Source organism: Trachemys scripta, chromosome 3 (genome assembly GCF_013100865.1).
Source record: "Trachemys scripta elegans isolate TJP31775 chromosome 3, CAS_Tse_1.0, whole genome shotgun sequence".
Classification (NCBI taxonomy): domain Eukaryota; kingdom Metazoa; phylum Chordata; order Testudines; family Emydidae; genus Trachemys; species Trachemys scripta.
The window spans coordinates 50,137,957-50,154,094 of NC_048300.1; the positions used below are offsets into that span (position 1 = coordinate 50,137,957).

The 16,138-nt window shown below is 48.4% G+C and overlaps 1 protein-coding gene across 1 annotated transcript in view; it reads left to right on the forward strand.

The window, feature by feature from the left end:
• DNAH14 (dynein axonemal heavy chain 14) overlaps window positions 1-16,138 on the forward strand; it is a 499,756-nt gene that overhangs the window by 234,870 nt on the left and 248,748 nt on the right. Inside the window, exon 40 of the mRNA XM_034764559.1 lies at window positions 7,068-7,283. Coding sequence (XP_034620450.1) covers window positions 7,068-7,283 — 216 coding nt within the window. The remainder of the gene's footprint in view (window positions 1-7,067; window positions 7,284-16,138) is intronic.

Consider the following 16,138-nt stretch of genomic DNA (forward strand, 5'->3'; position numbering starts at 1 on the left):
GGCTTCGAGCGCTCCTTATGGAGCCAGCCAGATTGGACTCGGCTACAAGCACCTCTGCGTCAGTGCAGAGTGTGGCACCGGCCCTGACCTCCAAACAGCGCCGATCCCCATCCCCAGTACCTGCTAAGAAGCAGAAGAAACACACCGGGATCGGGCAGTCTCACATGTCTTGTAAAGGGAAAGAGAAAGCCTGAGGTGAGCAAAGACCCATGTGGGACAGCTGATCCCCTCTAGAGTGCAGCTAGGCTCCAGCATCACCGGCTGAGCTATCGAGCTCCCTCTGGGACCTGCCCACCACCCTGGGAAGCAGCAGAGGCACCCGGCACCTGGCAGAGCTATCCACCCCAGAGGACGTTCAGGCTGCTTAAGGACATATTGTCCTTCCCAGTGCTGCTGATGCCTGTGATAGAAGTTGCCCACTCGAGAGGCAATCCTGCCTTGGGGCCCTTAAAACGATTCCCATCTGCACGGCACCGCTTCCTGGCACCACCACAGGAGGTATCCCCCCAGCAGTCTCCAGAGCTGTACTGTCTGCCCTCCAACACAAGCCAGCTGGCCTGCCAGAGCTCCCAGCACCGCTCCCTGGACTCCAGGCACCATTCTTCAGAATTCCAGCGTCGTTAGCCAGCTATCTGGCACAAACCTCTCAAGGCACACCACCAGTCTGCAGAGGCCTGGCACTGGTCTCCTGAGTGTCTGCGTTACTCTCCAGACTCATGGCACTGATCCCTTGAGTCTCAACGCTGGTCTCTGAATCGACGGTACCGGTCTCTAGAGGCCCGATGGCAATCTCTGGAGTCATGATGGAGGTCTCTGCACTCCCGGTCACTGGAGCCCTGGCACCATTTCCAGAGTGTGAGGCATCAATAACCAGGCAACCATCATTGATCCACCAAGTGCTGTCATCGGAGACCCAACAATGAGTTCTGACTTCCTGGCACAGATCCCCAGGGGATGAGGATAGGGACAGCCAGCATGGAAAGGGCAAAGAGGCGGTAGTGGTACCACCACAGGGGAGGGAGGGGTAGCTCAGTGGTTTGAGCATTGGCCTACTAAACCCAGGGTTGTGAGCTCAGTCTTTGAGGGGGCCATGTAGGGATCTTGGGAAAAAATCAGTACTTGGTCCTGCTAGTGAAGGCAGGGGGTTGGGCTCGATTACCTTTCAGGATCCCTTCCAGTTCTATGAGATAGGTATATCTCCGTGGTCCCCAAGATGAGTCTCTTCCTTCTCAGTCTCAGAAACGAGGAGCTCGTAGTGCCCGTCACCTGCCGGTTTCATCGGGATTTCCCCCGGAACTGCCAACAAGTGCTTCGCCTCAGGGCCAGTGACGGCTCCATGGCAGTTCTGGAACCCTTGGGAGTTCCCTCAGATATTGGAGCTTGTGCAGTGATCAGTCTGATCACTGCTTCTGAGAAGAGATTGGCGACAGTTTCCCGTCCACCCTAAGACTCAGAAGAGGAGTTGGAGCAGAGTGTCCAGTGGTAGCCGGCCTCAGCCAAGGCTCCCCTGGCAGCGGAAACGGAGTTGGTCGACCCAAATCCTCATCCTCTTCACTTGATAAGCCATTGGCAGGGCCCTCCCATATGATTCCCCAGGACGATGTCAAAGCTCAGCAGGAGCTACTTAAGAATGGCAACGAATCTGGGGCTGGGGGTCGAGGAGTTGTCAGAACCTTCCGACACTCTATTTGACATATTGAGTGCAGCGGTCCCTTCTAAGGTGTTTCTGCCTGTCCACCAGGAGGTGGTAAAGTTAATCGAGGCCTTGTGGCAAATTCCCTCCTCCCCGTCCCTGCCCCGCCCCCCATCTCCAAGCGGGCGGAGAGGAAATACTATGTCCCAGCTAAAGGCTTCAAATACCTTTCCACCCTCCCCTCCCTGAGCTCTTTGGTTGTATCCGCTGCCACTGAACTTGACAGGCAGGGCAACCTGCTTTGACTCCTAAAAACAAAGACGCAAAGAGGCTCGATATGTTTGGCAGAAAGATTTATTTGACTGCCGGCCTCCAATTGCGAGTGCACACACACACAGCCCTGCTTGGCAGATATTATTATAACATTTGGCAATCTGTGGCCAAGCTTTTGGACTCTTTGCCAGAGGGCTCTAAGCAGGAGTTCCTGGGCATTCTCAAGAAGGGCAAGACAGTGGTGAGGGCTACTCTCCAAGCAGCCTCAGATGCAGTGGACTCTGCAGTCAGGACTGTGGCTTCGGCCGTGTCCATGAGAAGGGTGTCTTGGCTATAGTGGTCCAGGCTCCCAGTGGAGGTTCAGCAGTTGACCCAGGACTTCCCCTTTGATGTCCTGGCACTATTATCGGACCAAGCAGACAACAGATTGCATGGTCCAAAAGATTCCCGGGCTACATTGTGCTCCTTGGGTCTTCACACGCCTGCGCCTGCAAGAAAGTGGTTCAAACTGCAGCAGACCCAGAGATTCGGGAGCCAGTCCAGGTTGGCGTGCTACCGTAAGACGGGCCAGGGCTATAAGTGCTGCCAGGGTCAATCGCTGACTACCTCTGCTCAGTCGGGCTCCACCCACCACCAGCCGGGTAACAAGCAGTCATTTTGAGGGTGTGCCCAACAGCAACCTCCCAGTCTGCAACTGGAATCCGATGCCTCTTTTATTTTCCAACCGTTTACTGCCCTACCTCCCTGCTTGGGCTTCTGTAATATCAGACCAGTACGTGCTTAGCCCTGTGGCGGGGGAGTATACCCTCCAATTCCTTTTTATCCCTCCCTACCTACCTCCCTCCTACCCCCTCTTCAGGGACCCTTCTCACAAGCATCTGCTCGCTCAGGAGATTCAAGAACTCCTGTGGGTGGGAGTCATAGAGGAAGTTCCCCAGCATCTGAGAGGGAAAGGATTTTACTCCTACTGTTTTTTTATTCCAAAGGCCAAGGAGGGGTCTACGCCCCATTCTCAACCTGCAAGACATCATCAAATATCTCAAGAAGTTGAAGTTCTGCATGGTCTCCCTAGCCTCCATCATCCCTTCCCTGAATCCTGGAGACTGGTACACTACCCTCGACCTGAAGAATGCGTATTTTCATATTTCGATTTTTCATGGCTAAAGAAGGTTCCTACAGTTTGTAATCGGGCAGACCCATTACCAGTTCACAGTGCTCCCATTGGGCCTAGCGACAGCACCAAGAGTGTTAACAAAGTGCATGGTAGAGGTTGCAGCCTACCTCAGACATAGGGGTATCCAAATCTACCCATAGCTCGACAACTAGCTTATCGGGCCAGTCTAGGGAGCATGTCCAATGCAGTGTCGCGGTGCTACAAGCCATCTGCCACGCGCTGTGCCTGTTGATAAACTAACAAAAATCAACATTGGTCCTGGTGCAGAAGATAGAGTTTATTAGAGCAGTTTTCGACTCTTCCCAAGCCAGAGCTTTCCTGCCAGAAGCCAGGTTTGAGGCAGTGTCAGATCTGATTGCCCAAATCACTGCCCACCCACTCACTACAGCCTGGACCTGTCTCAGACTGCTAGGACACATGGTGGCATGCACTTATGTTGTCCAGGACACAAGACTACGCCTCAGACCCCTCCAGATGTAGCTGGCATCACTTGGATAAGCTCCTCACTATCCCGCCACGGGTACTCACTGCCCTGCAGTGGTGGTCCAACCTTGATCTGGTGTTGGAAGGTGTTTCGTTTGCGACTCCACAACCCACAGTGTCCCTGGTGTCAAATGCTTCTGACCTTGGTAGGGGAGCCCACCTCGGTACACTCAGAACAGACATCAGGTCTATGGTGTAGAGAGGAGCTGTCACTTCACATAAACATCAGAGAGTTCAGGGCCATCCACCTGGCTTGCTTAGTGTTCCTTCCCATCTGTCTGGTTGAGTAGTGCAGTTATTGACAGACAACACGGACTCCATGTTCTAAGTCAACAGACGTGGGAGCTCGATCATCGGCCCTTTGTCAGGAAGCCCTTCACCTGTGGGACTTCTGTATCCAAAATGCTATCCACCTGGAAGTCTCCAACTTCCCTGGCATCCCGAACACTCTGGTGGATCACCTCAGCGGGTCCTTCTTCTCTCACCATGCGTGGTCCCTCCACTCGGAGGTCATCAAGATGCTCTTTCAGAAGTGGGGAGCTCCCCAAGTGGACCTGTTCACCACCAGACAGAACAGAAAATGTCACCAGTTTTCCTCTCTGCAGGGTCTCGACAGTGGCTCGCCATCCGATGCCTTTCTCCTATCATGGACAGGTGACCTGATGTACACCTTACTGCCAATCTCACTGATCAGCAAAGTCCTCTTGAAGACCAAGAGGGACAAGGCGTGAGTCATTATGATCGCCCCGGGTTGGCCTCGCCAGCATTGGTTCAGCACGCTCATGGACTTAGCGGTAGCAGCCCCATGGACTTGCCAACTGCCGGGACCTGCTCTCTTGGGATTATGGACAGTTACTGCACCTGAACCTTGCCTCTCTCCACCTCACAGCGTGGATGCTGCATGGCTGAATCTTGAAGAACAAGCCTGCTCTAGTCAGGTCCAGCAGGTTCTTTCAGAAAGCAGAAAGGCCTCCACCAGAGTGACTTACCTGGCAAAGTGGAAACGCTTCTCTTGCTGGGTGTCGGAGCAGAATATCTTTCCAGTCCACTCGTCACTACAATCCATCCTGGATTACCTGCTTCACTTAAAGCACCAGGGCCTTGCCTTTTCATCGATCAAGGTGCATTTGGCGGCCATATCGGTCTTCCACTCTTGCATCCAGGGTCGATTCTCACACAAGATGACAATCAGATTCCTGAAAGGCCTTGAAACACTTTTCACACTGGTCTGGGATCCAGTTCCCCAATGGAATCTCAACCTGGTCCTCTCCAGGCTCATTGGCCCTCCCTTCGAGCCTCTGGCTTCTTGCACTCTTTCACACCTGTAATGGAAGGTTTCATTCCTTGTAGCTATTACGTTGGCGAGGCGAGTCTCTGAGATTAAAGCTCTTACGCTGGAGCTCCCACACACGGTGTTCTACAAGGACAAGATAAAACTGTGTCCCCATCCAGCCTTCCTGCCAAAGGTGATATTGCAGTTGCATGTCAACCAGGATATCTTCCTCCTGATATTCTGTCCAAAGCCTCACGTTTTCAATGAGGAGAGGCATCTACACACCCTAGACATCAGGCATGCGCTAGCCTTCTACCTGGAGCGCACCAAGCCCTTCCGTACATCTACTCAACTCTTCATTGCGGTGGCTGATAGGATGAAGAGCCTTCCAGTGTCTTCTCAAAGGATTTTGTCCTGAATCACCACATGCATCCGTACTTGTTAGGAGATAGAACAGGCTGTGCCCCCACCGATAGTGACAGCTCATTCCATAAGAGTTCAGGCATCATCAGCCGGTTTCTTGGCACATGTCCCCATCCAGGACATCTGCAGAGCTGTGATGTGGTCATCGGTATACACCTTCACGATGCATTATGCCATCACCCAGCAGGCCAGAGACAACTCTGGCTTTGGCAGAGCTGTCTTGCAATTGACACTCCATGAACTCTTTCCGCTCCGGAGGTACTGCTTGGGAGTCACCTACAATGGAATGAGCAAGCATTCGAAGAAGAAAAAACTGTTACCTTTCGTAACTGTTCTTCAAGATGTGTTGCTCATGTCCATTCCATGATCCACTCTCCTTCCCCTCTGTTGGAGTTGCAGCAAGAAGGAACTGAAGGGGAGGCCAGTTGTGAGAGCACCAGAGAGCAATCCCCTATGGATGCTACTGAGGAAAAAACTTCCGGCACCGGTGCATGTGGTGAACACATACACCTACAATGGAATGGACATAAGCAACATATCTCAAAGAACAACCAGTTACAAAAGATGAGTAACCAGGGATTTTTTTATATTCTTCCATTAAAGAACAAATTTTTTCTTTTAAAATTTCCATGGATGTTTGGTTCTCACAGACCTGACAGACTAATATATCAGCAGTGGTTGTGCAAGCTTTCCCACACACTTTAATCTAAGTCTGCAACAGGTCTAGCTGTTTCAGTCCTAGGCTACTAGAATTGTGTAGTAGTTTTACAAAGAAGGCAGATGTCAAGTAGGAACTAGGTATAGACCACATATTTATTTTCACTTATGACATGTAACAAGTTATGAAGCCAGGCCTCCAGAGTCTATGGCTAGTTCATTAACCCATTGCGCTACCTAGCTCTACTTTTGAATAAGAAAACAAATATAAATTCTAATCAACATACTGAGTGTGAAAATAAATGTCATACCTTGTTGTCCGGTGTTGTGTTATTTTGAAGCTTTACTATCATGAAGGTTAGAATATTTTATGCTCACATTTCCACCATATCAAAAAGAGCTGTTCCTAAATTAATCTTCAATAGAAAAACTCAGATTGGTAATGTGGCTTTTCTAATATCAGACTTACTATGTTTAAAAACTCCATAAAGCTTCTTTATGCTGTTTGAATGTAAATTAAACACACTTGTGGTGCGTTTCAGACCTTGTTTCCGAGCTCCCTGAGTCTCTTATGAAGCTAATGGAAGATTTGACTGAGGCCTGGTCTCCACTGAAAAGTTAGGTCAACCCAGCTACATCGCTTAGGGGTGTAAAAAAGAAAATCCACACTCCTGAGCAATGTAGTTAAGCTGACCTAACCCCCGGGGTAAACAGCGTTTACTGTTTACTGGGTCAAGAATTCTACCGCTTCTCAGGAGGGTGGATTACCTACACCAACAGGAGAAGCCCTACCATTGCTGTAGGGGGAGTATCTACACTGAAGCACCACAGTGGTGCAGCTATGCTGCTGTAGCATTTCAAGTATAGACAAGCCCTGAGTAAGAACTCAGGGCCAAATTCAAGAAGGTCTTTATGTGCATATTTGAGTTAGTCCATTGAAATCAGTGGGACTGCTCACATGCTTAAAGTTATACACCTGCATAAGTACCTTGCTGAATCAGGGCCCCACTAAGAATTGTTAGATTTGACCCTTTGTGGTATATAAATGGTGGTGCAATCTGTCCTAGTCATTAAGGCTGAAGGCCTTATAATTGAAGTAGAATTAAGCTAATAGTAGCTTATTCTGCAATTAAAAAAAATCTTTACCTCAGAATGCACCGAAGAAAGGAAAAGTGGATACTTTTGTAATAAACCCAAAGTGTGTCAGTGTTGGTGAGCTGTATGGACAGACTGATCCTAATACTATGGAGTGGTCTGATGGATTATTGGCAACAGCAGTTCGAACATTTGCAAAACATTCAACAAAAAAATCTAAAAAAATGGAGGCAAACACTGATGCAGCTACAAGAATACTGGACGCTTACACGGTGAGTTCAGTTGTTATTTTAATGATTATAAGGATTATGTTAGTCTTGCATGACCTAATGTTTACTTGTAAATTGGGCCAGCTGTAGGGTTTTGAGAGTCTGGCAAGGCTATTATTTGGGCTCTCTACCCCCTAAACCTCTCCTTTCACCGCAATAATCCTCTTCTTTCCTCCTTATTCTTTCCCACCAGGGAGGATAGCCAGCAGAATGTCAATTGATGCTCTTTTGGCCAAATTTTATTCCCACTGAAATCAGTAAGAGGTTTGCCTTGACTATAATGGGATCAGGATTTGGCCATCAGAGAGCTGCAGATCCTAATCACATGTAGAATTTGGGACTGTCCCACAATTTTGGAAGCCTCCAAAAAACAAACAAACAAACAAAAAAAAAACAAAAAAAAACAATGACCCTGTTTTAGATGCAAGCGTTGTTGGTTCCAAAAGAATCTTTGCTTTTAAATCTTCAAGCTGCTATGTTTAATAAATGAAATTTGTGCTGCAGAACTCCCAGCTCCGTGGGGGCCTGCCTAAATTATGGCAGCCTTCTGGGGCTTTCCTATGGGCTATTGCACTGCCCAGAACCTTGGCAGTACTCTGTGCTGTGGCCCTGCCCCTGACATGCCCTTACACCAAAACTTGTTGAGGGGGTTTTGGAAGGAAACTTTACAGCTTTGTTCCTTAATTCTTGTACTAAAGGAATCTTCTCACAGCCCGAACGGGGACTTTTAAAGCTCCTTTAATCTTTGGTCCTTTTAACTTGTGTAGAGAGGATGGGATGGGGTTGAAGATCTTACCAAATATACTTATGGCCCAATCCTACGGGTAAAATACTTTGTGGCTTATTGCTGTGTTCAAAGAAGTTCCTCTGAAGGGTAGCAAGTCCTGAGCTAAAGCAGCAAATACTATATACAATGGAGAAGTCAGAAATGCATTTATATAACTGGTCATATGTGATGTGCATGTTTTCTGCATGTGCTGTGTTTTGCATGAGTCAGTGATATGGAGCTAGTAATAAGGGTTTGTACATGTGCATAGGGGGCTTGCTTACAGTTAACATTTTTTGGCAGTTGTCATTTCTTGCATTTGGTAAATATTTTTGAAAACCAAACACAAGAAATGTAAATTAGTAAATCTAGAGGTAGAAATTAAAAAGCTCCCCACCTCACTCCAAAGTTAAAAATTTGAAATAAACTATTGCTGCATCGCTGTTGAGATTGAAGCCATTAATCCTTCAACTGCATGACTCTAGTTTGCAGGATCTCCAACTTCCACACATATAACAAGTTATCTCAGTTGGCACAAGAATCACAAATCTAAGGGAATAGATGGACTCTCAGATTTGTGTATGTTACTTTCCTGAGCTGAGTGCTATTATATATTTGTATATAAATGTATACATGGTACAAGTATATTTTATCTCCTAACACAAGTAACTGCATAAGGCCAATTCCTCCTGGTCTGAAGGTGAAGTAATCAGTAGGTTTGAATGGCTGAACAACAAGAAGCCTGGAATCTAGCCCAAAGAGTATCTATCTCTTTTTTTTTTTTTTTTTTTTGCTTTAACCTTATCACCTCCAACAGATCCTACAGTTCTAGTGTCTCTCTGGTGCACTTCAGGTGCACTTGTGCCCTTGGCCTTTGATCAGAGATTTTTGGTAGCAGTGCCCATTGTGCTCACGAATGTGCCCACACAACTTCATGCTCTGCACTGAACTTATATGAGCTAAACCACCCTCAGTTCCTTCTCAACTGCCTTTGGCCCAAGACAGAGTCAGCACTTCCTTCAAGGCTATGTCCCCTTCTCTCCCCCCACCCCCACCCCCCCAAAAAATAGAAATTAAGCTTAAATTACTAGAGATGGAGCAATCTTTACATCCAGCTTTGGATCCAGAAGCAGAGGACCTTCCTGTACACAGACTTCCCAATACAACTAGTGCTCTGTCCACATCAACATCTCAGTCACCAGAGACCAGTGGAGAGAGAGGCGGTACTGCAGCACCAAGTACATGTACAGTACCAAAGTCCTCATTTACATCTGTCTCTAAGCAGAAGTAGGTAAGGAATGAATCTTAATAACAATCTCGATCACCATCTTACGAGAAGGCTATAGAAATCTCAGATCCCAAGGGGAGTTCAATGCAGGCTCCAAGTGAGACTGGTACTGCAAAGGAAAAGAGTAGTCAGACATCTAAGATAGACTTGGTACTGAGTTCGGATACCTGTACCCAGAGCGGCAGAGACAGGGTTGAAAAGACCAGCCTATCCCTGAACAATAATCAGTACCTATAATAAGAAAATCAACAGTACCAAAGACTGCTCACCTATCTACAATACTGAGGAAATCCCATTCCAAGTGCTCAGTACCAGGTGCATCAGTACCAAAGCTGTCCTCCACAGGTTCCCACTCAACTCAATCTTTGATGGCATCAGTACTGCAAGAGTTTAGGTACCCTATGGATCTGGAAAATATCTTCTGAGCCAGAGTCTCCTCTCTTAACAAGTGAAGGCTTGTCAGTGTCAAGACTCTCCCAGTCACTGATCCCTCTGTCACCCAGAGCATCACACTGGCCCTTATCTACTCCGGAAGCCAAACAGCTGTCTCCCCCCCTTAGAGTATGTAGAAGAGGACTCATCAGACTCTCAAATTTTGGTGCAAATTTCCCCTACCGATTTTAGGTCACATCGCTCTCCCTCCTATACGGATGTATTATAGGAGGATAGACCTCAAATGACTCCCACGTGGCAGGTACACAGATGGCTGCTTCCACCTATGCCATTTGAGCCTTGCTGGGAGCTGTGGGAATTCTATCACCAAAAGTTTATCTCAAGGTCCTCGCAACTCCAGAGGGAGCAGAGAAGAGCCAATTCTTCTCAACCCCCTTTACCACCACTTATGCTAGAGGAAGAGATCTTTGAGGAACAAGACATAAGGATAATATTTCCTCATCATCTCCTGGTGTAGCTCTCATGCCTCCACCACCTTCTATGGTGGATGACTTAAGGAAGTTTCACAAGCTGATAGAGCGGATTACTGACACTGCAGATTCCATTGGAGGAGGTTCAAGAGTCCCACCATAAACTCCTAGATATTTTACACACTTCAACATCTATGAAAAGTCCTATTCCAGTCACTGAAGCTCTTATGGAGTCTGTTAAGACAGTTTGGCAAACCGCTCCTGCCATAGTGCCTGCCTGCAAGAGGGCAAATAAAACCTATTATGTTCCAGCTATGGGATTGGAATTTCTATTTTCTTCACATGCTATTTCCCTGATGAAAGTCAGTGACTAGCTTGTGTTGTTTTAACTTCCAGGTATCTCTGGAACCTTAAGCTCCTACCAAGCTGATCTTCTGTGGTAGTAGCGGAGGCAGACAACATAACTCAAAGTCCACCCCACTCAGTAAGGACCACAAGAGGCTCAGTCTTTTTGGTCATACTGTATAACCTCAGAGTTACAAACTAATCAGTTAACCACACACCTCATTTGGAACTGGAAGTACACAATCAGGCAGCAGCAGAGACACTCAAAAATATAGTACAATACTGTGTTAAATGTAAACTACTATAAAAAAGGGAAAGCAGCATTTTTCTTCTTCATAGTAAAGTTTCAAAGCTGTATTAAGTCAATGTTCAGTTGTAAACTATTGAAAGAACAACCATAATGTTTTGATCAGAGTTACGAACATTTCAGAGTTATGAACAATCTCAATTCCTGAGGTGTTCGTAACTCTAAGGTTCTACTGTAAATCCTACACTTCAGCCACACTTCAGTTCAGGATAGCAATCCAAATGGCTCATGGCCAAATATGACTATTTAAATGATAACAAATTCAATTCTTTTGTTGAGCATCTGCCAGAACAACATCAGGACCAGTTTAAGTCCATTATACCAGATGGTCAATTCCTGGCAAAGACATTGCTCCAGGCTTCCTTAGGCCTTGGCTACACTTACCAGCTAGTTCGACGGCTGGAAATCGAAGTTCTGGGTTCGACTTATCGCGTCTAGTCTGGACGCGATAAGTCGAACCCGGAAGTGCTTGCCGTCGACTGCGGTACTCCAGCTCGGCGAGAGGAGTACCGCAGAGTCGACGGGGGAGCCTGCCTGCCGCGTGTGGACCAAGGTAAGTTCGAACTAAGGTACTTCGACTTCAGCTACGTTATTCACGTAGCTGAAGTTGCGTACCTTAGTTCGAATTGGGGGGGGTAGTGTAGACCAAGCCTCAGATGCAGCAGATACTGCTGCATGGGCTATCTCCACTGCAGTGGTCATGAGAAGAGCATCTTGACTACAGCTGTCGGGCTTTACAAGAGTGGTTCAGAGTACTGTCAAAGACCTTCCATTTTACAGTCTTTGTGGACTTTTAGGACTTGACGGATACAACTCTCCACACTTAAAAGGACTCAAGAGTCATGCTGCAATCTCTAGAGATTTACATTCCTGTAAATAAGAGGAGATTTAGTAGTTCTCAGATGGTGCAAGTAGCATGCCCAGCCCCATATTCAACATATCATAGACCCTCTGAACCCCCGGCCAAGAGACGAAAAAAGAAACCACCTTCAGCTACATCTCCTTCAAGTGACAGTTTTGATGGCTTGGTCGAGAGTCTCAGCCCTCCAGTTGACAAGGTCTTACCAGCTGCAACATCTTACCCTCCTCCCTACTTTTCGATGCCTCCTTTCCCTTTTTCAGGATGCATGGGAGCATATGTTAGGTTACTGAGAGCAGGCAGCAGGCCTAGGGCCTGGGGTCAGAGCCATAATCAGTCATTGGGAAGCAAAGCCAAGGGTCAAACCGGAAGGCAGGAACTGAGTACCAAAGCCAAGGGTTGAGCCAGAGTCCATAGTCAGGAGCCAGAGCCAAGAGTCATAAACGGAGGTCAGGAACTGGAGCAAGCAAGATATCAGACAAGGTGGGGTTCAAGGCAGGGGGCAAAGCAGGAACAGAGTAACGCAAGAGCAAGCACAGTGTGCATTGAGAAGCCAGTGAGCTGCTGCTAGCTTAAGAGCCAGCCTGCTGGCCTCTACAGCCAATCAGATTGCGTGGCTAATCAGGCAGCCTGTTGCACTGATGACGCTGCCCATAGACTACCTCTGTTGCAGGCTGTGAGTCCTGACTGCATATAACATGAGGCAAATGGGTTTTGGAAGCCATAACATCTGGTTACACTATCCATTTCAAATCTATCCCTCCTACTTCTCCCCCCCCCTTCCCTCTTCATCCTGTCTTACCATCAATTGCTAGAGCAAGAGGTGACCTCTCTTCTAAGTTTAGGAGCAATAGAACCAGTTTTTGCGCAACACTGGGGAAGGAGATTCTATTCAAAGTATTTTATGATCCCCAAAAAGGATGGAGGCCAATTTTAGACCTCAGGTCTCTAAATAAATATGTAAAGCAACAAAAATTCAGAATAGTGACCCTTACAGCAATAATTCCTTCATTAGAAATAGGAGATTTCTGGGTCAGGAGTTGCAAACCAGACATATTTTCATGCCACTATTCATCCTTCACAAAAGAGGTTTCTTTGTTTTCTAATAAACAAGGAGCACTACCAATACAGGGTGCTCCCTTTCAGCCTATCTTCAGAGCCAATATTTTCGAAGATTCTGTCTGTAGTTGCCGCTCCCTTGTGTTGTCTGGGTATAATTGTTTTCCCATACCTAGACCATTGGTTGACAGATTCTATCAGGAAGTGTCGATTTCAGTAAAGATCACATGTTCCCTGTTTCACCGTCTAGGCCAGGGGTCAGCAACCTACGGCACGTGTGCCAAACACGGCACGCGAGCCGATTCTGAGTGGCACGCAGCTCCCTGCCACAGTCCCGGCCCCCAGCCTCACTCAGCCCCCCCGCCCATCATTCTCCCCTGTGGGGGCAGGAGACAGAAGCTTGGTTCTGCGGCAGCCAAGCTTCCCCCTCCCCTGCTTCTTCCCCCAGCGTGGTGCTTTCCAGCCCCGCCTCCTCTCTGTCCCTGGCCAATCAGCTGATGGCCCTAGCGAGGGGGAGGGGGAAGAACGGCAGCATGCACACAGCTCCGTAGAGGATGCAGAGAGAGGTAGGGACGGAGCCTGGGGGAAGGGAGTGGAACAGGGCATATCCCTTCCAGCCCCCTGCCTTGAGCCGCTCAGGGCAGGGGGCTGGGAGCACCCCCATGAGCTGAGCACCCCAGGCTTCTGCCCTGCACCCCCCACACCCCCCCCAGCCCTCTGCCCTGAACCCCCCACCCCAACACACACCCGGCCTTCTGCCCTGCACCCCCCCACACACGCAGCCCTCTGACCTGAACCCCCCACACCCCAACACACACCCAGCCTTCTGCCCTGCACCACCCACAGTCCTCTGCCCTGATCTCTGAACCTCCCCACACACACCCCAGACTTCTGCCCTGAACCCCCTCCCCCAGCCCTCTGCCCTGACCCCTGAAACACCCCTTCCCCCAGGTCTGATGTCCCAGCCGCAGGCCCTAATCAGCCCTCTGCTGGCCTAGGTGAACAGAACCCCAGGCTGGCAGCGAGCTGAGCAGGCTGGTGGCGTAAGATCAGCATTTTAATTTAATTTTAAATGACGCTTCTTAAACATTTTGAAAACTGTGTTTACTTTATATACAATAGTTTAGTTATATAATATAGACTTATAGAAAGAGACCTTCTAAAAATGTTAAAATGTATTACCGGCACCCGAAACCTTAAATTAAATTAGAGTGAACAAATGAAGACTCGGCACACCACTTCTGAAAGGTTGCCGACCCCTGGTCTAGGCCTTCAAATGAACATTAAAAGTCTGTTTTGTCTTCACTACAGCATCAGGATTTCATAGGCACTTCCCAGGATGCAGTGACAAACAGAACATACCTGCCGTCCAGCAGATTTCTCATACTAGTGAATCTCGTATCAAAGTCTCAGAGCAGTCCTCAAGTAACAATAAGAGATTGTCTTCAACTGCTGGGACACATCATCTTGCATCTGTGTAGGGCAGCATGCCACATTACATCTCTGAGGTGTGCAGAGATGGCTTCAAACTGTTTACAAGCAAAGCAAACACAGTCTAGGCAGGTTACTGGCTGTTTCCCAATGGGAACTATAATCACTCAACTGGTGAAAGGACCCAACCAAAACCTGTGCAGATGTTGTGTTCTTGCACATTCCCCCTACCATAGTGATAACATCATATGCTTCACTTTTGGGTTGGAAGGGTACATCTGGGACATCACAAGGTACAGGGAAAATGCAGCTTCTCCACATCAATCTTCTGCAATTGAGAGCTGTCAAAAATGCTTGCAAATGCTTTCTGCCTCTATTCAAGTCAAAGTCATTAAAGATAATGACAGACAATGTGGCTGTATTATATAAACCGTCAGGGAGGCGCACATTCCCCATCTGTCTGTGCTGAAGCGATAAAACTCAGGAATTGGTGCATAGCCAACCAAATAGTCATCTCAGATTCTTATCTTCACACTATTCAGACTATTCATGGCAGACAACCTCAGCAGACATTTCTTTCTAAACTACAAATGGGAACTGAACTCCAGTGTCCTCCGCAAGATATTCTTAAGCCTGAGGATTCCTGGAGGTCTATCTGTTTGCTGCGGCAGCCAACACAGAAGGGGGCTCTCCCTAATTCATAGGAGTCTGTAACACAGTGGGACTCACCCCTGCGGTGCCTCCTGCTGGTTTCTGTTGGGAATTAGCTCTCCAGCTGTTGGCACGCCCTGTGCAGGCCAGTGCCCCGCTACCGCTTGGCCCCAGTGCCCCTCCCGGACCCAGTGCCCTGTTGTCTGGGGTGTTGTCCCCTGGCAATAACCCCTCACAGCTTTGGGTCTCCCCCTCCCAGGGGAACCCCCACCCACTATCCCCACTTTGCCTCAGTCTTGGCTACTGCCCAGTCTCCATCTAGCCCCTGTTCACTGGGGCAGACTGCAGTATAAGCCACTCATCACAGGCAAAGGGGTTTGAACCTGCTGCCTCTGCCTACCCAAGGGCTGCCCCCTGCAACCCAGTACCTAATAGGCCTTACCAGACCTGCAGCCTGGGGCTTTCCTAGGCCGGAGCTCCCAACTCCTGTGGCTCTTCCCCAGCCCTGCTCCCAATCTAGATGTCTGGTTAAGCTCCCTGCAGCCAGGCCCTTCTCTCTCTGAATGCAGAGAGAGTGTGTCTCTGGACCTCTAGCTCACAGCCTTTTTATACAGGCCAGCTGAGGCCTGATTGGGGCATGGCCCTGCTGCAGCCACTTCCCCAATCAGCCCAGCTTTTCCCCTGCCACAGCCCTCTCCCAGGGCTGTTTTAAGCCCTTCCAGGCTGGAGCGGGGGACCACCCCAGGTCCTCAGGAGGTCATCTAGTCCAACCCCCTGCTCAAAGCAGGACCAATTCCCAACTAAATCATACCAGCCAGGGCTTTGTCAAGCCTGACCTTAAAAACCTCTAAGGAAGGAGATTCCACTACATCTCTAGGTAACCCATTCCAGTGTTTCACCACCCTCCTAGTGAAAAAGCTTTTCCTAATATCCAACCTAAACCTCCCCCACTGCAACTTGAGACCATTACTCCTTGTTCTGTCATCTGCTACCACTGAGAACAGTCTAGATCCATCCTCTTTGGAACTCCCTTTCAGGTAGTTGAAAGCAGCTGTCAAATCCCCCCACATTCTTCTCTTCTGCAGACTAAACAATCCCAGTTCCCTCAGCCTCTCCTCATAAGTCATGTGCTCCAGCCCCCAATCATTTTTGTTGCCCTCCGTTGGACTCTTTCCAATTTTTCCACATCCTTCTTGTAGTGTGGGGCCCAAAACTGGACACAGTACTCCAGATGAGGCCTCACAATGTCGAATAGAGAAGAATGATCACGTCCCTCGATCTGCTGGCAA